This window comes from Ochlerotatus camptorhynchus, unplaced genomic scaffold, assembly GCF_037179485.1.
Source record: "Ochlerotatus camptorhynchus isolate MF236.1 unplaced genomic scaffold, CSIRO-AGI_Acam_v1.1 ptg000291l, whole genome shotgun sequence".
Taxonomy (NCBI): Eukaryota; Metazoa; Arthropoda; class Insecta; order Diptera; family Culicidae; genus Ochlerotatus; species Ochlerotatus camptorhynchus.
Genome location: NW_027040780.1, coordinates 4172 through 29863, shown reverse-complemented (window position 1 = coordinate 29863; position 25692 = coordinate 4172). Strand labels below are relative to the sequence as shown.

Genomic DNA, 25692 nt, shown 5'->3' with positions numbered 1-25692 from the left:
GTCATAAAGGAAATATGGCCTTAATGGTGATTTGAGGAGTGCTAAGATGTTCGATATGTTTCTGCCCGATTTTCTCCGTAAATTTAGCCTTAATAATGATTTGGGTATTCAAAATCTTTAAACCCAATTAGGGGAAATGGCTCTAATGTTGGTCTATGGATCTAAGATTCGGCCCATCTCTAACAATCTGCTATTTATCAATTTTATCTTGATGACCGCGTCATTGGGACGGTTCTTATGGATATTTTGGTCGCTGTATAAAATTTAGTCGAATCCATTTCCCCTATATCCGTTTTCTAAACAATTTTGCTAGCTAATAAATTTTAACTTTACGTATGGATTCAACAAGGCCCATTATATAATACCCAAGCCAAACTTTCTAAGAGTGGCGCAGAAAATCAGTTTGGCAGGGAGGCAAACCAAATTTCCATGAAAATACGTACTTGTGTATTTAAACCCGTCAAAAACTGTACGTGTTACAACAATGCTGAGAACATATTTGAATTCTATTAAATAAATTGCATTTGGTCAAAGGGTACAATACAATATTCAATTTTGCCGACAAGTGTTATTGCACGCTAAATGAGGGAAAATTTACTGACACCCACCTCTTCTCAATCCTCTTACTCTTAACTAATAATTTACCTAACCATTTTTTTTCCAGAGTAAATTCATGCTTCTCCAGATTTGCTTTCTTCAAATAGGGGAAATGGCACTAATGTTGGCCTATGGATCTAAGATTGGGCCCATCGCTAAAAATCTGCTATTTATCAATTTTATCTAGATGAACGCGACATTGGGACGGTACTAATGGATATATTTGGTCGCTATTGAAAATTTAGTCGATTGCTGAATGTATGTATGGGCCCAAATTAGGGGCACTTAGGCCGACATTGCATCCATTTCCCCTATGCAAAACATTTTTGCAATAGATCATCCCACAGTTGCGGCACAGGTCCATTGGAAGTCTTCCTCCCACGGCTCCTGGATCGGTAGGTTTAATTAAAAGTCAATTACCATTACGGCTATGAAACGCAAGACATTCATGATGTAGGATTGCTTTTCCATTATTGCATAACTGTGTTCAACGTGCTGTTGCTGTTATATGTGTGCCGTTATGATGTGTGTTCGTCGTTGGAGCTGACAATGGTATGATCCGGTATGTATGCATGTGTACTTTCTAAGCACACTATAAAACATATTAGAGTATTATGCATGTAGCGACAAGAATAAAGCGACACCTGTACTACTGAATGTAAATGGAAAATCTTTCTTAAATTGTCCTCAATATGATTTTTTGAAAATCAGATTGAATAACAATGGTATAGGTTATAGATGTTTGGCTTGGCATTCTAGTTTAGACCTAGAGCAAGAGCAAAACCGTACTATAAGCGGCGGGTTCGTAATCCCGATCGAGTAAATGTTCTGTACTGACATTTTCTCTATCAACACATAGGGTGAATAACGACTTGGGCAATACTTTTACTTATTATCGCAACGGGGTAAAAGAAATCCTTGAGGTTATATAATGTTTCAGAACAGTGATTGGTCAAATTTAAGCTTAAAGATTCTGTTTACCCCCTGTGGCAATAGGTAAAGGTATTATCGCTGTCGGCATTTCTCGTTTTACAATGTTTAATGAACACAAAGCTGAGGGCAGATATACGCGTTCTTAAAGTTAAGGTGTCCCATCTTACATTTTTTTTCCGTTTTCTTTTCCAATCATGAAAGTTCGCTTACATATGCGAGCCGCATTTCCCTACTACAAACCAACCCCAACATGGAACAACATGGATCAATTTATTCTCATTGAAACCACCAGATACATAACACAGTAAACACATAGCAATACATTCATCAACTATTCAATAACAACATGCGCGTCTTTTTGTAACGAACAACACGTAGTGACAATGAGAACAATGGGGTTGCACACGTGGATATGGAATGCAGAAAACCCTCTATTTATGCGGGGGGTGGAACCGTCCACCCTCCGCTATTTCTCGGCTGTCCTTCAACCAATTGAGCTGATTTTCGGTAGATGGTTGACAATAATCACACACACAAAATCAGCGTATTTCAAGCTGAACAATGTATAAGGTCCACAGTAACAGATTCTATTTGTTGACTTTCTCACGGCCATGTTAAGACATTCCCAGCTATTTTCAGCACACAGATCTTATAAAGGAGCTATTATCTAGCTTCTAAGGGAGCATCCATAAATGACGTAGCATATTTTTGATCAATTTTAGACCCCTCCTCCCCCCCTCGTAGCGTATTTGGCTATATCTAATACATGGCCGGTCACAAATTATGAAACCCCCACCTCCCCCCTCAAATGCTACGTCATTTATGCATGTTCCCTAATACGGCAAACACGTCAAGAATCGGTTTTGTACCCACGTTATTATCCAACGAGAAAGTCGCTGAAGAGAATCGCTCAATGTTACTTAGGACCTAATGCATTGTTCAGCTTGACTTGGTTGAAGAACAGCCTAGGCACAGTGGTGGCTGAACGGTACCACCCACCGCATAAATGGAGGAATTACAATATACGTTTCAATGAGCTCCATCATCACACTCTAAGGACAAATGTACGCATGTCATGTTGATGATTACACGTGTTTGTATGTACATTCCGAAAATGCTTTGAGTCTAAAAAAACAGCGGCAGCCATCCATCGAATGAGTTGATTAGACAAACAGTTTCGAGTAGAAATGGGAAAATCACCCACATATTTCAACGGAAATGTGGAAAGTGCACTTATGACGAATGAAAAACAAACGGCAAGACAAATTTGATGAGGAAGCAAGGCAAAAAGCATCTCATTTTCAGCGAGGATTTGAGGAGGCAAATGTGAGGCGAGGCAAGGGGAAGGGGACGTTCGTTGTTGACTCCCAAAAGCCTTGGCATACCTGGCATCGGTTGGTTTGTAGGTGACGTCATATTTGTCAACTGGCATCGTGTGCGGATCCATCGAGGTTTGCCATGAAACACGGACCGAGGTCGGCGTGAGGAACGTTACGGTTATGTTCTCCGGTGCACTAGGAATCGAACCTGTGGGCGAGAAATGGTGGAGAAATATGTATCAGAATAATTTTGCCGAATTGTACCGTGAATAATTTAAACTTGTTGACCGAATTGTTTGGTGGTATACGAGCGTCACTTTGAAAATTACATTTTTGCATAAAAGACATGAGCTATTCCCAGAATCAGGTACATAATTTTCGGTCTTGGACCACATAGTTTTACATTGCATGTTTGGGTACGGTTACATCAAGGGTAATATCAGTTTACTCATATCGGTTAGTTTTTTTTAATCAAAAGAGGTTGGAGCAACGGCTTCGAGTTACTCAATAGCTTTAATTTTCAAGAAAACCAAATTCTTGTATTGGAAATAGCTATGTATCTGAGAGATCCAAATTTCAAACTAAAAATGATATCCATGCTTTAGAGATTATGATACAGAGTGTAGCTTACTATAAGAATAACACTTATTATATTTAAAAATGCATTGCAACTTATTAGGACAGTCCACCAAAATACATGCATTATGAGCATGGGGCCTCCTTTCGCTCAGTCGGGAAAAGCACAGCTACAAAGCAAACCATGCTCGAAGTGGCTGGGTTCGATTCCTGGTCCGGTCTAGGAATTTTATGGGTTAGAAAATTTCTCGACTTCCCTGGACATATAGTATGATTATACTTGCCACTCAATTATACTAATGCAAAAATTGTTAGACATCAAAAGCTCTCAATTATTAACTGTAGAAGTACATCTATAGAGCACTAAGTTGAGAGCTCACAATAAGCTAATATGTGATTAGCAATAAGCTTTCAATGCGAGGAAGAAAAAGATGAGCATGATTTTTTTTTATTATTTTGATTGTTTTATTATGAACGTGCACAGTCGAACTCCTGTCTGTATTTACAAGTTGTGTTATCCATGGAAATTAAGGACTGCTTCAGTTTTATTTATTATAAAAATATATTACACTTCAATTTTAAACAGCTTTATAAACAGCCGGATGATTATGTTTTTTTTTGTTACTGTTGAAATGTCAAATACTTTCGGTAAGTAAAATTTCATGAGCTCTTAGAACTTGTGAAAACCTTTCTTAGCATAAATTCGTGACCTTAATCGGACCATTCGTGCAAAAGGGTACAAAATGATGGTGTCATGTTACGAAAATTCAATGAAGATGCAAGATGATCCAAAAATCACTTCTTACCAAGAAATCAAAAATATCTCCAAATGACAAAATGACAAGCGATCAACGAACCGAATGATATAACTATGTCAGAATTGGAAAGCAATAATGATATAATCTTCTTCCTTCTTTTTCATGACAAGCAGCCCGTGCGACACAGCTCACTCGGGGCGGTAGAAGGAAACGAGCAAATGGTTGGCAAGCTGCTTATTTGATTGAAACCTGCATTAATAACAAGCTTAAATTGTCCATCAAAGTATAGGCATCTTAACTCAAGCTTACCAATCAGGCTAAGACCTTGATATCCTCTGCTGTCCAAGGAGGCACTCTACTCAGTCCATGGCCACATGCTACCAGCCTCGTGGTCTACGAAGCGTCCACGATCGCCTTCTACCTGGTCGATCCACTCTGCCCGCTGCGTTCTCTTCTTCTTATTCCTGTTGGGTTGTTTTCGAGAACCATTTTCACTGGGTCGTCGTCCGCTCACCGCAGTCACCCAATTTTTTCAGTGTGGATGATGGATGGTTCTCCCAGCAGCTGGTGCAATTCGTGGTTCATTCGCCTCCTACATGTTTCGTCATCCATTTTCACTGCACCGTAGATGGTACGCAACACCTTCCGTTCGAAAACGCCACTCCACTGGTCCTTCACGTCTAGGTCTCGTGGTCGTAAAAGACCACCGGTGTAATCAGCTTCTTGTAGATAGTCAACTTCGTTCGGTGGCGCGTCCTCCGAGGTCCATAGAAGGCACGATTAACTGCCATAATGCGTTTTTGAATATCTCTGCTGGTATCAGTTTTTGACGGTCACCAGTGAGCCCAAATACACGAACTCGTCGACCACCTCGATTTCGTCAACGGTCAATCTAAACTAGACGTGGGAGGCTTTCATTGTTTTCCCTAGAACCTCTTCCTTTCATGTATTTCGTCTTCGATGCGTTGATGGCAAGTCCAATCCACCTAGCTTCAGCCTTTAGTCTTATATACGTTTCCGCCATCGTCTCAAAGTTCCGTACCATGATGTCGATGAAATCGGCGAAGCCAAGAAGCTGGATGGACTTCCTGAAGATCATGTCACTCGTGTCTATCATAGCTCTTCTGATCACACCTTCTAACGTGATGTTGAAAAGCAGACACGAAAGTCCATCACCTTGCCGTAACCCCCTTCGAAATTCAGAGGGACTCGAGAGTGTCCCCGATACTCGAACAACGCACATCACTCGATCCATCGTAGCCTTGACCAATTTCGTCAGTTTATCCGGAAATCCGTACTCGTGCATAATCTACCATAGCTGATATCGATCAATTTTATCGTATGCGGATTTGAAATCGATGACCACATGATGTACGGGAACGTTGTATTCGCGGCATTTCTGCAGAACCTACCGAATCGCGAATATTTTGTCCGTGGGCACCCATAAATCCCGCCCGATATTGCCCCACGAACTCACTTGCAAATGGTGACAGGTGGCGGCATAGAATTTTGGAGAGTACCTTGTAGGCGGCGGTCAGCAGTGTGATCATGCGGTAGTTGGGGCAATCCAACTTGTCACTCTTTTTGTAGATTGAGCATACGATGCCTTTCAGTCACTCCTCCGACAAATGTCTCCGCTTTCCTCCTTCTTGGCAATTACACAGTACAGCGCTCCAGCCAGTGTTTCACCACCGTATTTTAATAGCTCACTTGGTGGTTGATCTACACCAGCTGCTTTGTTGTTCTTCAGCCGACCGATCTCCTGCGGTAGCCTGTCGTCTTCTGCTCCCAGCCCAAGTAACAATTTTGGTTTTATGAGGATTCTGTAGAACACGATTCAGACTTGTAGAATGCTATAAAACCTCTATAAAACTTGCAATGTTACTTGAGAGGTCTGTTTCCGTGCCACCTTCGTTTTCTGTTGCATCACCGTAGAGGTGCTCGTCATAGTATTGCTTTCACCTCTTAATCACCTCACACTCGTTCGTGAGAAGGTTAGCGTCCAAGTCCTTGCCCATATCGGCACGTAGCCTTTGCGCGAACTATTTAGCTTCTCGTAGAATTTCCGTGTGTCGTTTACACGGTACAGATTTTCTATCGCCTCGCGATCTCGGTCTTCCCGCTGACGCTTCTTCCTTCAACACACCGGGATTTGTCTGTTCCGTGCTTGTCTGTATCGCTCCACATTGTATTTCGTGCGGTGTTGCATTCTTCTCCTCTAGTAACAGTTTGCATTCGCCGTCAAACCCGTCATTTCTTCGGTCCGGGATCGCAGTACTACTTATGACGGAACGGATGCCCCTCCAACCATCTTCAAGAGTACCTGCGCCAAGCTGCTCTTCCGTTAGTAGTGCAGCTTCCAGCTGCTGCGTGTAATCCTGGGCAACTCCGGCATCTCGTCTTCACGGCGGTCGACATCGACGGGTATTATGCACCATCGAGAGTTTTGAGCGCATGCATACTGCAACTAAATAGTGGCCCGAATCTATGTTCACACTGCGGTACGTGTGAACGTTGATAATGTCGGAGAAGAATTTCCCGTCGATTAGAATGTGATCAATTTGGGTTTCTGTGTGTTGGCCAGGTGGCTTTCCGGATATCCTTGTGAGGGAAAAAGGTACTTCTGACTACCATACCACGGGAGGTTACGAAGGTCACGCATCATTGGCCATTGTCGTTCGATACGGCATGCAGGTTGTTTGGTCCGATTGCCTCCCGTCCTACTTTTCCTACACTTTTCCATACGCTTTGTCCTGTCCAGCAAAGTTCCTGCAGTGTTACGGCCAGGGTTGCCAAGTGATTTTTTGAAAAATCTGGCTGTTCTGTAATAAAAAGTCTGGATTTGTCTGGATGTTCTTGATAGTGACGATTTTTTAATAGATGTTAATTTTTTTCAAGGTGTTCACATTTCTTTTTAGCAGAACGATACCCTAGCGCCACACATGTTTTAAAACAGTTTATATAACCTTTGTATGACTGGTTTTAGTTGTAAAGCAGTTAACTGAACATAATTCTATGAATTTGTGTTACTTGGGTACGTTTGCTATTTTATGACATAGGGGAATTTACGTATTCTCGACAACCTAAGCAGCGACCTTCTTTCTATAGTCTTTTTCTCTATGGAACGCACACATATGCAGTATTGGTTTGTTTACAATCTTTTGCTGGCAGCTGCTCTAACAATTTCAGTCGAAAGAATTGTCAAATACTGTTTTGAAACGCTTTTACAAAGCTCCAATCTTCTCTAGTGAGAGCGAGTATTGTCGGCAACCAGTTTTTCTTCGGCAACCGTTCCATTTGAACTGCATGTAAATCTACTGTTCTATTATCGGCAACTCGAAATCAGCTAGAATTTGTAGTGCGTGTGTTTCATTTCAAGAAAACCCTGCTAGATTGCTTTTTCTCAGTGGTAAAAATATAGTCAAATTGAAGCTGAAAGCATAAAGAATCGTTTGCATGCATTCAGCGAAGTGTTTTCGTAAGAAAATCCAGTGAAAATAGTGTTTCAATTGGGGTTGCCGAAAATAGTCTGTCATGCCGAAGCCATCATTTCCCCTACTTTGATAAAATATATTTGATGATCAAGGAGTTATTATCATTGCTGTAAAGGTACAAGCCATTGGTGATAACGTTAACATGATTATTTGTAACCAGAATTTCATGCATTGTCGAAAAATATTGTCTGTTTCAAGATTTTGTTCAATGGACTGGTGTAGTCTAGACCGACTGGTGGTCAACCCAGCTAAGTGTGCAATCATTACTTTCTCAAGCAAGAAACAACCGACTATTTTGAACTACAAACTACTAGGCACGACTATCGAACAGGTGCATTGCGTGAAAGACTTAGGCGTTTTTCTGGACTCAAAGCTGACATACTCATACCATATAACGTATGTCGTCGCCAAAGCATCCAGAACTCTTGGTTTTGTCTTCAAGATTACTAAGAACTTCAAAGACATTAACTGCTTGAAATCGCTCTATTGCTCTCTCGGAAGATCTACGTTGGAATACTGCTCTGCATTCTAGAGCCCGAACTACAATAATGGGGCCGAGCGAATTGAATCTGAGCAACAACGTTTTCTTCGCTTCGCGCTCCGTAAGGAAGATACCCACTTCGTCTTCCAAGCTACGAGAATTGCTGCCAATTGATCAATGTCGAGTCCTTACGTATCCGAAGAGATGTTTTCAGAGCCTTAACCGGCGCCGATACTCTGCAAGGAAGAATCGACTGCGAAGCAATTCTGCAACAGGTGAACATTAATGTTCAACCTCAATCATTACGCAACAGTCTTATGTTAAGACTTCCACTTCTTCGAACTAATTATAGTTTAGGAAGCGCTGTTTACGGCTTGCAGCGAGTGTTTAACCGAGTAGCGTCGATGTTCGATTTCCATTTGACACGGAATATACTTCGTCGAAGATTATCTGCCAGTATTTTTTTACAACACATCATTGGGACTATTTCTAGTCTGTTAATGCAAACAAATTAAAAAATATATTTAAAAAAATAAAAATTAAAATTTACATTGAATTCTTTTTAGAATTCTCCACACAGTCGGTTGAAGGAAGATGACGAGTATGGCAGAGCTAAAATACTTGAAATAAACTTTCTTAGTTGAGGAAATGGCAGCTCAGTACCATATTTTGTAGTGGCAAAAGATAACCACATTGCTTGATTCATCAAGAAAACTATTCAAAAGGTTTAGATTTGTCAGCTCCATACATTTTTAGTCATCCACCTAAATTATTTCCCGAATCCCGAAGAATAATACTTGCAAACGTTCCGTGAGCAGTCAAATCGTTTGATGCCTCCTTTCATTAACATTGTGAAGCAAGGTGAATTGAGAACTCTGGAAAAATCTGGACAAATCATTCCATGAGTCCGGAAGGTTGGCAACGCTAGTTACAAATTCGAAATTGCGTGGTTGAAGTTCGTCATAGATTAACCTACACACTTAGAAAAATTCATGTAAATTTAGATGCCCTGAGACTGACATATACGAGCGTCAATTTTGACATAAAATTTAGTCATAAAAGACGCGCAATTCAGCTGAATCAAACGTACTTTTCGTCGAGCACCGAACTTTTCAGTGTCGGAGCACTTAATTTTACATGACATGTTTGTTTACGTCTCATCCTTTATGTCAAAGATCGATTCCGTCACGTGTAAAATTAGGTATTTCTAAGTGTGTATCGCAAAGCCCTTAGGTGCCGAATGTTCCGATTTGTATTTCTTTCTCGGTATTTGCAACTTTATATTTTTTCCAGGGCGACTTGCTGGTTTCACCGGGGGACCACTGTGCACAGCTCTGTTTAGAATCCCAGGCTGGCACTAGAACGATGATCAGCCGCTCCTTGCATGGAGAACATCAGCCATTTTGAGCTGCACTTTCATGGTGAACAGACGCTCAAGTTTGATGAAGCATTTCCTCTATAACCGTACTTTGGTTACAGTGCCAGTGTTCGCGTCATACCTCTTCACTTAGCTATTGCCAGACTGGCAACATTTCCAAGGCACAATTGCCTACATCACGCCACTCAACTGTGTCCATGTTTCAGCTGGTAGTCTTTTGTTATAATATGACTAGGGCGGCGTGATGTAGGCAATTGTGAGGACCAGAGCTAGGTACCCCGCACCTTCCAGATTGTCAACTCAACCATTTTGAAGCAAAAAACTTCACTAATCGAGGGAGTTTTCAAGTCTCAAACGGCCGTTCCGAGTCGTTACTGATTATACCGTCGTGGGCATTGGTACCGAATTTTCTTGACAACTGAAGGTCTTCAGCGCGATTTTACCACACGGCTCAAATGATTCGGACCACTACCTTGGGAATCAGTGATTTGTGAAGTGCTTTTCATCAATCAGTACGTGGTCGATTTGTAATTATGTCTTTAGTTGTGATCTCCATGTGTACTGATATGGGACGCTTTGTTGGAAGTATGTTCTACGTATGACCATATTCGTGAAGGCGGGAAATCGATGATCCTGAGGCCGCAGTCATTTGAAAGCTGGTGTGCGCTGAGCTATCCTGATCAACCTGATTATTGAATCTCCGAAAATTGATTCTGACGTCATGGCTTGGGCAGTTGTAATGTTCTCATTCCAGCTGCGCGTAAATAATGTCTTTTTCAACATCGTCACTATATAAAGGGTGTTCCACATCAAATTGCATTACGGAAAAAAAAGATGTAGAAAATTACCTAGTTGACCGATCCTTTTCAAACTTTCAGTCTCATCATCCATGATGAGACAATGAGGCTTTGTCAGCATCTGGGTGTACAGTTTCCCACCGTTTTTTGCCGTTCGTCACGATTTGGAGCCTTCTGCACTTTATAAGTTTGCAGTCCCTTCCGGTTCTTGGCTCTCTGAACGAAAGATTTGGACATATTCAACTTTTTGACACATCCCTGACCGAAGCATTGGGATTCCGCTTAAACGCTTTCACGACACTAATAAAACATCCATTCTGACCGTATTTCTCCTTCCTTTCCGAGTTGTTTTCCGATATCCCGATGAGAGAGTTGAGGATTTTCCAGGTGCTTGCGCAAAATCAATTCGTGACATTGCTTTTCGGGTGACGCCATTTTTTCCAACTTTCGAAAACCTGACAGCGGTAAAAAACAGTGTTAACAATACAGTCTAAACTACTTCTACCCAAACTTTAAAGAGAAAATACCCAATGGGTGGTTTTCTACAGCGTGATGCATTTTAGTGTCCGACACCCTTTACAATATAAATCTTGTGGCCTTTTAACAAATCGGATAGAATGCGGTTGCTTCCCAAGAAATTAAGAGTCATACTGTTCCATGATCCGAGTTCCCAACTAACGTCCGTTTTCATTGTCTGGGTCTACGCTGATTGTTCCGGTCTGTATTTCCATTATTAGCTTCCTGTACTGTTGTTTTTTTATGGCGGGCTTGTAGGACCTGCACCAACTTCGCCGGAGTACCATTGTGCACGACACTGTTTAGAGTTCCACGCTGGCACGAGGACGATGGTTAGGCCCTAAAATGGGGTACAGACGCTTCTCAAAGTAATTTTAAATAAACTCCAATAATACTTTGCTGAAGGTCAAGTGTCATTATTTTCAAAATAAAAAAAAGTAGTTTGTGAATAACACCAAACGTCTTAAATATGAACCAGAAGCAGAGTCCAGACCAGAGTCTTGCTTAATTCCCTTCTAGGACCCCTGTGTTCTGCTTTGCCTGAATTCTTTTATTTTTAACGATCGTTTGATAAGGTCCCGATCAGAAGGGCATAACAAAATAATAACACAATTATATCAATGGTTGATTTTTATATCAACGTGTGTATATTTTGATACATTAGTGAAAAAAAGTTTGTGTGAAGTTTCTTATGATATAAGAATTATAACAAAGTCAGTTATAATTACTATCAATACATGAAATATGTATTAATGATTCCAATATATAAGTTTATTCACTATTTTCTGTTTCTAAGTGACGATCCTTAGAGGCATTTGCCTATAAATAGTAAGAAATGATGATTGTCAGAGATTGATTAAATCATAAACGGCTTATATCGCAAATTTCTTCAATAATAACCGGTGTCTCGTATTCAGCTATCTCTTTGGAGTATTTCAAAAAAGATTATCTGATCTGCTGCTCTATGGGAAAAAGTAACAAAAAAGTCCGTTTTAATTGATCCACAGTTTTCCACAGGGCATAGAGGTTCAGGTTATAGATCAGCTTCATATCTTAAAATAAAATAGGTTGTTAGTGTGCTGTCATTATTGAACAAGAAGACGACATACCCATAATGACAATTCACACAAAAATAAACCCTTTTGGAGCTGGGAAAGCATTAGTAAAAGTGGTAAAGCTTTCGGGAAAAGTTTTGCTTATCGTGAAAACATTCGACATTTTCATAAAGTCTTCCAAACCTCCTTGGGTAAGCTTGTGCCGTATGTAAAAATTCAGTGCCATAAATATGATGTCTTTGATGTTGTTATGACATTTTGCCGATTGATCGTGACTCGAAGGCTCTTGAAAAAAGATAGGATATATATAAGATAATAATTACCGATCCGGAATACCGTTCATCGTATCCTTCGAAGAATTATGCTTGTATAAAATCTTCCGATTTTTCTGATTCGTCATCGGAAAACCCTACCGACCGCGATCCGAAATAGATTGGCTGCCTACTGCTTCTGAACCAGATGATGAATGAAATTCCATTACCATAGGAATCTCATGATTTGATGGAAGATCCTCTAACAATCTATGTGGAAGACCACTAACGACGGCAACCAAGCATTGGGCTCAACTGCCACATAACATAGTTAAACGTGTTCCACTTGAGCCGGAAAAGTGAAATATGTGTGAGGTAACCTTAATTTTTCATCCATTCATTCAGAACTACTAAATCAATCAATTTTTCTCTCAGATGGGTTGTTGGAACTCCGCATTTATCGGGGAGACAAACCAGCTGCTGCAAAATCTTTGGCTGATGAAGCACTACACATTATTAAGCGAATTCTGGCATATTATGGAAAAAGAAGCCAGGAAAATGACTCTTAATTAATTTAAATGACCTACAGTTGATGAATTCCAAGTAATTAGGGAAAAATAAGTGGCATAACCATTGCCAGAAATATGGCAAACAACAACGGTTGTTATAGATGTATATTTTTGAATGCGATAGATTATATCTAAATTTGTAATAACTTTGATATATTCATATCAAGATCTGTTATATTTTTGTTACCACTAGGTGAAATTTTTGTTATGATTTTTTTTAAGAACTAACTAGCCAATGTTTATAACACGTTCTGTTACATATTTTTTGTTCAATAAATAACTCCAGTTTTTATAATTTTGTTATGCCTTTCTGATCGGGTATGGATGATTATTTAAATTTAGTTTTACAGGGCTAAGTGTTCAATTTTGGCAACACACGATTTTTGACATCTTAGTATTCACAAATATTAAAAATTGTAAGCGCGATTATCTGTTCTCGTCCGCATCACAGTTTTACTGATAATCAAAGAAAAATATTAAACCGAGGTTAATATTTTAAGCTGTAGAACAAATGCGAATTAATTACATTGAGGTCGTGTTGACAAAATCTAACGGATACTGTAATTTAACATAGTGACCGCAGTTGATCTAATGGTGTTCTGCCTAGTGGAATTTGACCTAATGACCCATAGCAATTAAAACACTCATTCCGAAGCCTGGCTACACCCTTGTTCATAATTAAACGGTAGGTCACTCAAACCGCATGAATCTTTTGATGTTTTAACCTTCCCATTCCAAAAACCAACAATCCTATCCAGGGGAAAATCCAAAGCTTCACGGAATGCTCAGATTTTCCGTGGACCGATTTGAAACCAGCATATATGATTTAGGGATCCATTGCACTTGTTAACAGGGATTCCTATTCAGATAATAAACATATACAATTTTCGATGAGCTCTATCGACGAATCCGAGTTTTAATTCTGATGGTGCGAAAAATATTCAAGCGATGTGAACGTGGCAAAAGAATCGAATCCCGTCGGATCCAACCGAGCTCACAAATGGATGGAATGTAAATATTTACTCTGCTCACATAAGGAAACACGCCTTCGTTTCTTTGGCCTTCACCATCAGTGTCACCGTCGGCGTCGCCTCGCACCACAACCGGCAGCTTAGGAATAAAAACGCGCCGCCGAGATTTGATGTTGATTTGATTGGAGGAACGTTTTTTCACGGGTGGAAGCATTTGTTTGGCGGGATTCCTGGGAGCTGTTTCAACCTTCTGTGGAATGCTGGGGATGTGAGTCGGTGGAGTATTAACGAGATTTTAATGATTATCGTAACGTTTCGATTGGAACGTGACCGAGAATGGAGAGTCGGGCGAGAGATTTATGTTTAGGGATAGATCTCCATGGGAAAATTGATGAATGGATTATTTTCATCCCAGGTAGATGATTTCAATCTGTTTCAATTGTTGAGTTGGTTAGGAAGAATCTTGCCACTTTCAAATAATGTTCTAATGCAAATTCGTATCTACAGGTGGCACTCGATTTTCCGCAGTTAACTTGTTCACGATTCATTGCAAACGACCAGGCATGCGAAGTAATACAGAAAAGACAATCCCTATTCTATTGGTAAAGTTTATTGAGATGATTGATTTCTTTTTAGCGAAAAAATCGTTGATGGAATTAAGACGGATCGACTGCGGATAATTGAGTATATATCTATATAATATATATCTTTAAGTTTAGAACAATTTAAAATCCAGGACACTAGTGGTGCCAGTATATAATTTCGTATACTTTACATTATTGTCTTCTTCTTTTTCGGATTGTAAGCTTATTTCTTATCGCATATTTGCTTAATGCGTGCTCTCAACTTAGTATTCTAAGATTCCCTTCCACAGTTATTAATTAAGAGCTTTCGATGCATGTTCCATTTTTGCGTTATTTCGTATAATTGTGTGACAAGTACAATTATACAATATGCCCAGGGAAGTCGACAAATTGTCCAACCCGAAAAATTTCTAGACCGGTCCTGAAATCGAACCCAGGCACCTCCATCATGGTCTTGCTTTGTAGCTGCTCCTTTACCGACCTTGCTAAGGGAGGCCCATACCTAATGCACACCGTAATTCAAACCACACTGTATTTTATCTACGTAGTAAATCACCCGGCCCAATTGAAGGCCAAAGGTGTGTCGCAAATTTCTCCACACAGTTTCAAGTTAATCTACTTCCCCAACCCCAACCGAAGCTGAATTTGAGCATGATGTACGTAAAAATATCAGTTCACGAGCGTGATGACCTCCCGAGAGATATCACATTTGACACAGAATGGGGAAAATTACGCCCATATTCATTAAACTTTACGGTATGGGATGTTGTTTTAATTATTCATTTCGTTTTCCATCCTTTTCCGCGCCCGCAATCACCAACCCGGGGATAACCATTGAAAAAGTAAGTTATGGAAACAAACAAGCGGAAATAACTACCGTAGACAACCACATGCTTGAGCAACCAAACGCGGATTAGGCCAAAACGACGGACTGACATGACAAAACGCCATTGGCGTGGCTCCTGGCTGCTATTGCCCAGGATTCACGTTGTGTCAGTGGGCTATAAACCACACAACGCACGAAGGATGTAGGCTTGCGGAGGGAAAAACGCGGATGGCTTTAATGGGCCAAGTTGGCCGTATACTTAATTAGGATCTCCGTGAGAAAGTAGATTTTCCGCTTTAAAACTGGGCTGAAATTAGTGCCTCCTAAACAGGGGTTAATTTGATACTGACAGCTGTTTTGGTGTTGTTATTCGGCTAACGTTCGTAAAACGCGGACCATAACTTTTGCATTTTTATCGTTGGTCTGACGTACGGTAGAGTTCATAAATCTTCATTAAAGAGCACACGCGAATCAACTGCACGGTACATAGCGAACGGTTTCAGTCGCGCTTTAGCTCATTTGATAAGTTGCCATGCGATTGGGAAGGCATGTGGGAGAGAAAACTAATTTGACGAAATGGTTAATCGATGAAGCTTTTTAAGCCAGAGGAAAATGGCCTTGATCTGCAATTTCCAGTCTGTCTGGCACAGGGGAAATTGGTTTTGCATTTTTTTTTTCATTGTCTGCACAAAGATAAATGTTGATGGATCACAGCGATTGAAGTTTAAAAAATAAGGGAGTTCTTTTCATGAAACAATTCCTTGATGAGAAACCGCCATCATTTGACAGTATAGTTGACTAAAGATTTTTTCCAAAAGAATTCTCGCTATACTGTTTGAAAAAAATAGTAAAATTTTCTGAGATGTATAGTACATAACATTTAATGTGGGATTTTTTTTTTGTATTACTCCATGCGTGATGTTAACGATTTACATAGTTGGAGATGCTTAACGTCAAATATCAGACATGAAGTGGTCATTTTATACGATAGATGAGGAGATGACAGGAACTATCAACTCTATACTTTCATCTCCTGATCTACAGTGACAGATGGTGGACATGACGATCCAGTGGAGGTGCCAATCAAAGGTGTTATATCCTAGAAAAATGGTAAGTTCCAAGTTCGTTGTGGTCGTCGTAAAATTAACCATCAACCGCAGAAACTATATGAATTATCGCGTATCTTTGTTTTTCATTACATATCAAGCATAAACTTAATCATATTTTGTCGTGGAGTGTTGTGGTTTTGAGATTCTCGATTACCCTAGACGGATCGTTTTTGCTTACTGAGCAGAAAATCATGGGTGATATTATGTTCTTATACTCTACATAGGGGAAATGGCTCTAATGATAAATGGCAGATTTTTAGATCCATAGGCCAAATCTAAAAATCTGCCATTTATCAATATTATCTAGAGCGTATTTTTGCCTGAAATACGATCTAAACTGAGTGCTTTATCCAACTGCTATACTATCACGTTAGCTTGGGTCCCATCTCATTGCTCAATTCCGGGTAGTAAGAAAGTGGACTCGTTGGCTAAGGTGGGCACTATGGAAGGCGATATTTTTGAGCGACAAATTGCCTTCAACGAATTTTTCACCATTGTTCGTCAGCAGGTCCTCATCAGTTGGCAACAAAAATGGAATGATTGTGATTTGGGAAGATGGTTACATTCTATTCTCCCACAGGTGTCGAACAAACCATGGTTCAAAGGGTTGAACGTGAGCCGTGACTTTATACGCGTTATGTCAAGGCTAATGTCCAATCACTGTTCGTTAGACTCGCACTTCTATCGAATTGGACTCTCAGGCAGCAATTTATGTGCGTGTGGTAGAGGTTATCATGATATCGAGCATGTCGTTTGGTCATGTACCCTACACCGTGTTGCCAGATCTGAGTTATCCACATCCCTCAGGGCCCGAGGAAAACAACCCGCGATACCCGTTAGAGAGTCTTTGCTAGCCGAGATTTCAACGATTTGTATTTAATTTATGTGTTTTTAAAACGGATAGATCTGTGGATTTAGTAGTTAGTGTCATCTTATGTTCTTCCAAGATGTTAGCTGCTTTTGTACCCCCATGTTTGTCTTTTTCATCAGTATGTCGCTTGGTTTGAGATCAAGAGCACATTGCTCTGCAAACCTTGTGTCCTCAATCCCTACCCTGCCATCCATTTGTTATAATTTGTTACCCCTAACCTCGAGATAGCCGCGAGTAATCTGCCGCGCTTTACTAACGTTAGGTTTAAGTAATTTTGTGATCTAAACAATGATTATCGGCTCCGCAAAGCTACAGCAAATGAGCCTTGAAAAGCAATTAAAAAATTATCTAGATAAACGCGTCATTAGGAAGGTATTAATGGATATTTTTGGTCGATATTGAGAATTTCTAGATAAACATTTCGAAAGGTCCTACCTGCATTGATCGATTCTCTTCATTGACTTTCTCTTCCGTTAATAACTCAGCTGCAAAACCTTTCCCTATTGAATTTGACGTTTTGTATGCTAGATAAGAATCTCCTTTATCAAACTATGTTGTAAAATAAGCGCGAAATCCGTTTGCATAGCAGACCATTTGAAATGTTCATCGAGATTTAGTCTATTGCTGAATTTATGTATGGGCCCAAATAAGGGGCATTTAGGCCGACATTACATCCATTTCCCATATGTTCATATAAACATATAAAGTCATTGGGTAGGGATGGGACCATTAGGGCGTGTGATTGAAGTGATTTGGATGGGGAGAGTGGAATTGCCAACTCCTTGTTGTTAACATTTCGTGAATTGAAGGTGGTCTCTTCTCCCCACTTATAGGGACATCCCATCGTATGATGGCTTGTTCTGTATCGAGTTGGAACATTTTTTATCATTAAAAGCAGATTCTTCTTGCTCCCGTGGATCACGCGTAAGTATTTCTGCTTACGGGTGCACCCTTCGTTTTTGGCCCTTCATACAATGATAAATTGAATACAACCAGGTATCGTACTTGATCAAGTCATACGAGGTGGACAGTCCACTGTTTAATTGCTGTGCCCTGCAACAATAGGTGGTATCCAGGGGCGTAGTGAGGGGGTGGCAAAAGTGGCCAGGGGCGCCAAAATCCAAGATTTTATAGTGACAAACTATTCCACAAATTCATTCAATTCACTTTCACAAATAAATAGTACAGAAATTAACAGTATACTTATGCTAACTGCGAAAGGTATGCTCCTTGCCTCTTTTAATTTTCCCGCATTTTTTATGCCGATCGATGCTCAAAGTCAATGTTCTACTCTCTACAGTCATTGCCTCAAGCGTCCTATATGAGAACGCATACGTCACCAGAGACCCAAGAAATTCAAAAAGAAACGGAGAAATGGCATACAATATTAAAAACTGTGGTAGATGTAATTCTGTTTTGTGCTCACAATAATTTACCGTTGCGAGGCACACAATCTGACAGTGTAGTCATCATCATCCTCAACTTGAAGCTCACATGACTTATGTAAGAGAGCATAAAAAAACGCTAAGCTCTTTTTCTCCAGATATACAAAACAATCTTATCAACATAATGGGTGATTCGCTTAAAAGTAATATCTAGCAAACAAGTCAAGCGAGCCTTTTCAATTACTTTTGAGTGCACTCCTGATCAAGCACATATGGAGCAAATGAGCCAGATAATCCGTTTCCTGGATTTTTCCGATGGTAAATGCCAGATCAGAGAATGCTTCATCGATTTTATCAGAACGGCCGAGAAAACTGGATCAGGATTGTGTAACAATATTTTACAAAAACTGCAAAACGACGGAATCAACATGGCTTGATTCCTTGCTCTGCCCACAGTCTTAATCGTGTCGGAGTTAATACCAGCAGTACTTCACCTACAATGATAACCTTCTTCGGAACTGTACAAGAAATTTTCAAATATTTCAGTAACTCAACTTCGTGATGGAGTGTTCTTAAAGAGTCGTTGGGAGTATCGTTGAAAGGGCTGCTCTAAAACGATCAATTTGATCCGTGTTTTCCGTACTAACCGACTTAACTTGACTTAACTTAAGTTGACAAAGTATAATAATGCCACGGTGCACGGTGATCAAGTTCTTTTCAAACAAATTGATTTTAAGTTTCTTTGTCTTCTCAAACTATGGGAGAGAAGCTTGAATAATATCGACAAAGTGAACAAATCACTGCAGGCAAAAACCATAGATGTGGCCAGTGAACATATCAAAGGTTTACAGAAATCATTTGAGGAAATGAAAATATGTGGAGCTGACCGTGCAATACAATATGCTAAGGAAAAATCCGTTGAACTTGGCATCAACAACAACTTCCAATTGATGATGATGATGATGATGATGATGATGATGATGATGATGATGATGATGATGATGATGATGATGATGATGATGATGATGATGATGATGATGATGATGATGATGATGATGATGATGATGATGATGATGATGATGATGATGATGATGATGATGATGATGATGATGATGATGATGATGATGATGATGATGATGATGATGATGATGATGATGATGATGATGATGATGATGATGATGATGATGATGATGATGATGATGATGATGATGATGATGATGATGATGATGATGATGATGATTATGATGATGATGATGATGATGATGATGATGATGATGATGATGATGATGATGATGATGATGATGATGATGATGATGATGATGATGATGATGATGATGATGATGATGATGATGGTCCCACCTCATACCCCTACAAAGGTTTGAGCTGGACGAGTTATCTTTAAGATAATTAAATATAAACATTTTAACCAGGTTTGCAAACAAAGGTGTGACTAGTTATCAAGAGTCCAAGTATAGTCCGTTGACACGACAGCGGAAACTGAAAAAGATCGATGGACATGGAACCACAGATAATCGAGCTCGATAGATGACAGAAGAAAGCTTTATGCGGGAAGTAAGCTCCGTATTCGACAAAAAAAAACTCCAACAGATGGAGCAGCGTGGACAAGCAATGGCGGATATAGCTTTGGAATTTTAATTTTTGACAGGACACGGACTCGCATCTATGACTATACAACAATTTATTTATTTATTCATTTCGTCAAGCCAGTGTAGACTACATACAATGATTATTAAGAACAATGTTTACTTACATACTATGCACTAATTCTATTCTGTTTTTGCTAAGTTTTTATTTGCTGCTTGGACTAGTGATGTCAATAGTTCCGCAATGCAAATTATACAGGCGCATCATTCCATTGATTGGACTATGTTTTGCATAGTTTGTTCTATACGATTTTTCAGAAAATAAATTCTGTGTTCTAAGATATCGACAAGGTGTGTAAAAGTTTAATTGTGCAAGAATTTCTACCGAATATATGCGCATTGAAATAATGCCGTTGATGAAGCGAGTTGAAGTAGACTTTTACCACACCAGGTGTGGTATATATTGATTTCATTCTGGAATTCTTCTGCATCGCTAGAATTACTTATTTCCATAAAGAGCTTCATGTCGTCTGCATATACAAGCAGTTTTATTTTTTTAAGTATGTAGGAAATGGTTCTGAAAGTTTACTTTGAAAGCGGACTATTTGTTTACGATGTGTTAGGTATGATTGAAGCCAATTGAAGAAGGTCGTGGCAGACTTTGGGCTAAAGTATTCTGCTGACAATGATACAGTATAGCTTGTATATGTGGTAGAAATTTTTAAAACACAGATTAATGAGCTGTTGTCTGACCTGAGCTCTTCGACTTCCTTACACATCTTGAACTGTATCCTCGATATTATCTCGAAGACGTTTTCCCTAACATCGAAACGGCTCTACGATTTTTTTGACACTTCCAGTGGCATCGTATGAACGTAGCTTCAGCAAGCTGAAAAAAAAAATCTATCTTGTTCCAAAATGAGCCAAGACAGACTCTCAGGCTTGGCTATTTTTTTCGATAGCGAAGGAATCGCTCCCAGAACTTGATTTAGATGTTATTGTGGATTATGTCACGCAAATTTGACCCATTTTCAACCCCCCTCCCCCTTGTCACATTTTTTGAATGGACCTTATTTTTTTTTGTATGGCTCGTCACAGTTTCCAAACCCCCCCTAAAAGTGTGACATAATTAATTGACGATCCCTAAGGCACGTAAGGGAAATTATAAATTGATTTTAAGTGACAACACCTACAAATGTGAATAAACGTTATTGCAACTGATAAAAACGGATTCTATTACTGTACCGATCTCTTTCACTTGACATATCACAAACTTGTATATGTAACAATAAAAATTAATTGGTGTAGACCAAATATTGTAAATTCATAATGTGCAATATTAACAATACAAATACATTCGTCAACATTTCACAAATGACCCATTTGAAATGGGGCGAAATTTTCTTGGTTTGATTAGTGCGCCGCCAACCCTCACTACGTCCCTGGTGGTTTCCTTTACATATATATTTACATGTATAGTTTGGGATAAAAGTACAGATAAAGAGTGACCCACATCAAATTGCAGCACGGAAAAAAACGCTGTAGAAAATTACCTAGTTGACCGATCCTTTTCAAACTTTAAGACAATAAAATATAACCTTTAGGCATATTTATTTCGTTCAACTTCAATACCATAACCGTACGCTTAACTCCACTGTACAACTTCTGGCTGCAGCTTCTTCTGTACGGAAACCCACTTTCTCTTCATGTCTTCCTCAGATTTGATCTCCTTGAGATGCTTCTGTAGTGCCTGCTTCATAATAGCCCAGTATTTTTCGATGGGCCTTAGTTCCGGTGCGTTGGGGAGGTTCATGTTCCTAGGTACGAAAGTGACCCCGTTGGCTTCGTACCACTCCAGGATAACATTTGAATAGTGGCACAAGCTAGATCCAGCCAGAAAATCATAAGGCACTCCTATTGCTTCAACAGAGGAAGCAGACGCTTCTGTAGACACTACTTGAGGTAGATCTCTCCGTTTAAGTCCCAGTAGTCACGAACGGTGCACTCCATTTGTCACATAAGCAGATCGCTTGCCAAACCATGTATTTCTTGGCAAACTTTGAAGGTTTCTGCTTCCTTACTTCCGCCGGAACATCAAACTTGTGCTGGGCGGTGAAGAACAGTAGCCCCGGAAGCTGCCGGAAGTCCGCCTTGACGTAAGTCTCATTATCCATAATGAGACAATGAGGCTTCGTCAGCATCTGGGTGTGCAGTTTCCGGGCCCGTGACTTTCCCATCGTATTTTGCCGTTCGTCACGATTTGGAGCCTTCTGCACTTTGTACGTATGCAGTCCCTCCTGGTTCTTGGCTCTCTGAACGAAAGACTTGGACAGATTCAACTGGAAATCCCTGACCAAAGCATTGGGATTTTGCATAAACGCCTTCACGACACGCTTGTGATCATGATCACTAATAGAGTTTCGTAGTAACGATTAAACACGACTCACCGTTGACTGCATACTTCCAAGTTGTTTTCCGATGTACCGATGAGACAGTTGAGGATTTTTCAGGTGCTTGCGCAAAATCAATTCGCGACGTTGCTTTTCGGGTGACGTCATTTTTTCCAACTTTCCAAAAACTGACAACGATAAAAATAGAGTGTAAACAACACAATATAAACTACTTCTACCCAAATTTTCAAGAGAAAATACGCAATGAGTAATTTTCTACACCGTTTTTCCCGTGATGCAATTTGATGTGGGACACCCTTCAGTTCATGTGCATGTAAGCGTTACATACATTTAAAATTTCAATTAAGTACATGTATCAAAAAAACTCCTTTACAATCAACAGAAATTTTATGGAATATATACTGAGAGGCTAATATACATGATAATAAAGACATGATTTTTTTTTAAATTACTTTATTTTTACAGGCTCAATCAAATAAACTTTACAGCGCCATGTTATTATTTGAGTTGGTACATTATTAATCTCTTAAATCTAAAATTAAAGGATTTGAACCGATTACTCGCGGTCTTCTCGAGGTTTGTGGATGACAATTGTATGGATCGGGAGAGGGAGAAGTAGATTTGGAATATGATTTATGGTTCATAAATTTCAGTATTTCTAAGCCATGTACTTAATCCTATCAACGTTATATCAACTCTGTAATTATACAATTATTACAGCGTCTCCCATCATCTTTGATGGTCAGCATGGCTTTATGAAGCATCGTTCTACAACAACGTCACAGCACTGTCTTAGGAAGTAGAAGAGAGGCGGCAAGTTGACGCGATGTATGTTGACTTTGCGAAAGCCTTCGACACTGTACCGCACATTCTAACCGTGGAAAAACTGAAGCACATAGGTTTTCCATATTGGATTACAGAGTTGATACATTCGTACTTGTGTGATCGTACTGCATATGTTGCGGTCAACTCGACTCGATCCCGCACTTTCAAAATCACGTCTGGTGTACCCCAAGGAAGCGTTCTGAGACCATTAATATTCAACATTTTTATAAATGACCTGTGTCTGCTGCTTTCCTCGTTTAAGCTTTCATTTGCTGATGACCTAAAAATGTATCGTGTCATAGCTTCTCTTTCGGATTGTTTTGGCCTACAAGAAGATATTAATACTATACTGGTATGGTGTGGCGATAACGGCATGCGGGTCAATAACATGAAGTGCAAAGTTATTCGGTCGCTGCAATAACCCCATTCTTCATCTATACAGAATGGAAACTGCATCATTGGAACGTGTGTCGTCCATCTGTGACCTTGGCGTTTCCATCGATTCGAGGCTCAGATTCAACGAACACATGAGCATTACCACTGCCAAAGCTTTTTCTGTGCTGGGATTCATCCGTCGCCACGCTTCCGAGTTCACCGACATCCACGCTTTAAAAACTCTATATTGCTCGTTGGTTCGTAGCATTCTGGAGTACGCTGCTCCGATTTGGTCTCCTTATTATGTAGCTCATGTTCTAACGATTGAACGGGTGCAGAAAAGGTTCTTACGGTTTGCACTGAGACAACTTCCCTGGAACGATCCGACCAATCTTCCTCCTTATTCTGACCGATGCAAGCTCATAGGATTGGAACCACTATCTGTCAGACGAGTAACGATGCAGCGGCGATTTATTTTCAATGTCATTGGAGGATCTATAGATTGCCCTGAACTTCTCGCACAGATCCCGCTCAACATTCCTCTTCGACGGTTTCGGAGCTCAGCTTTAATAGCAGTCCCATACCACAGAACAAACTGCGGCTACAACAAACCTTTCGATTCGTGTCTTCGATTGTTCAATGTTGTCTGTGACGAATTCGATTTTAACTTGACTAAAGACGTTTTTAGAAATAGTATTAGTAGTAATTTCTAGTTTATAAGTAAAATAGTTCAGTCTGTACGACTAGTCGAAGACGGTGATAAACAAATTAAAATAAAAACAAATATACAAAAAATACAGACACACAAACACACACAAAATACAAAGTAAACACAAGGTTAGTCAAACTTACAATTTATGTTTAATATTCTTTGAGAAAACATATATGAGTTGCATAAACTCCAGATCGCGTCTTGACAAAATATCCCGAACTGGAACATTAGGTTGTCTACCTCGATTCTGAAGAGAATCGTACAACTCGGATCTGACTCCACGGTGCTCAGCACATGACCAAATAATATGATCTGCGGCCTGGTAACCTTGCCCACTGTTGTCTGTTGACTGTTGTAGGCGATTTTTTTTTCCTTCGGTTTGTTTTTTCCGTCGATCTTGTTTTCCGTGCTGAGCACCAATGCTACCGACGTGCCAGGAAGGCAGCTCCCACACCTGGACCCTACCTATCGACCCATCAACTCATGAACCGGGGACCAACGGCTTTACTTCCCATCCGAAGGAAGGCGTGATCAGGGATGTTATGCCTCAGAAAATCCCGGCGGCGCCGACTGGGATTGAACCCAGGCCTGCTGGGGTGAGAGGTAATCACGCTCACCACTACACCACCGGCCCCGTTAGTTGTAGGCGATTTGTCGATCGTAAATATCGCCTTGCATAGCGCCCATCTTTGTAATTGAGTCCGCCTTCTCATTGACCGGAATCGAGCAATGAGTTGGGACCCATGTAAAGATTTTAAATATAAAGCACTTAGAAGCTTATAAAATACGAGAACTTCTAAGTGCTTTATCTTTAAGATCTTATGTCATAACCTTTGCATGCATTTTGTCATAACTTTTGCATGCATGGGTCGCATCTCATTGCTCAATTCCGGGAAATGAGAAGGCGGACTCACCTTGCAAAGATGGGCGCTATGGAAGGCAATATTTACGATCGACATATCACTTTTACCGGCCTCATGGAGCGAATAGCCTCGACCGATCTGAGTAAAAATGAATTAGTGATCTGGTGTAAGTGAGGCGATACTTTCTAGCGTATAACGTATTGCCGCCTGCTCAGCAACATATACAGAACAAGGAACTTAAAGCATTCTAGAGGTGCTATGAAATTGAATAAAAATACCAAATCCAGCGGACGCCTCTATTAGTGAATAACGATCTTGCGGAATCAACTTGGCCAAACTTTGCAGCGAAAATTGACGGAGCAATCATGAAACGATGATGCTCTGGTATTCCGTGAATCTCTTGCGTCATAGATAAATCAAAGAAGCCGAAGA

The 25692-nt window shown here is 40.0% G+C and overlaps 1 protein-coding gene across 1 annotated transcript in view; it reads right to left on the bottom strand.

Moving 5' to 3' along the window:
• Nucleotides 1–5733, bottom strand: part of LOC135706815 (uncharacterized) — a 277123-nt gene extending 271390 nt beyond the window's left edge. Inside the window, 4 exon segments of the mRNA XM_065228484.1 lie at nucleotides 2916–3057; nucleotides 4565–4647; nucleotides 4707–4939; nucleotides 5596–5733. Of these exon segments, the coding sequence (XP_065084556.1) occupies nucleotides 2916–3057; nucleotides 4565–4647; nucleotides 4707–4939; nucleotides 5596–5733 (596 nt within the window).
• Between the last annotated feature and the right edge of the window lie 19959 nt (nucleotides 5734–25692).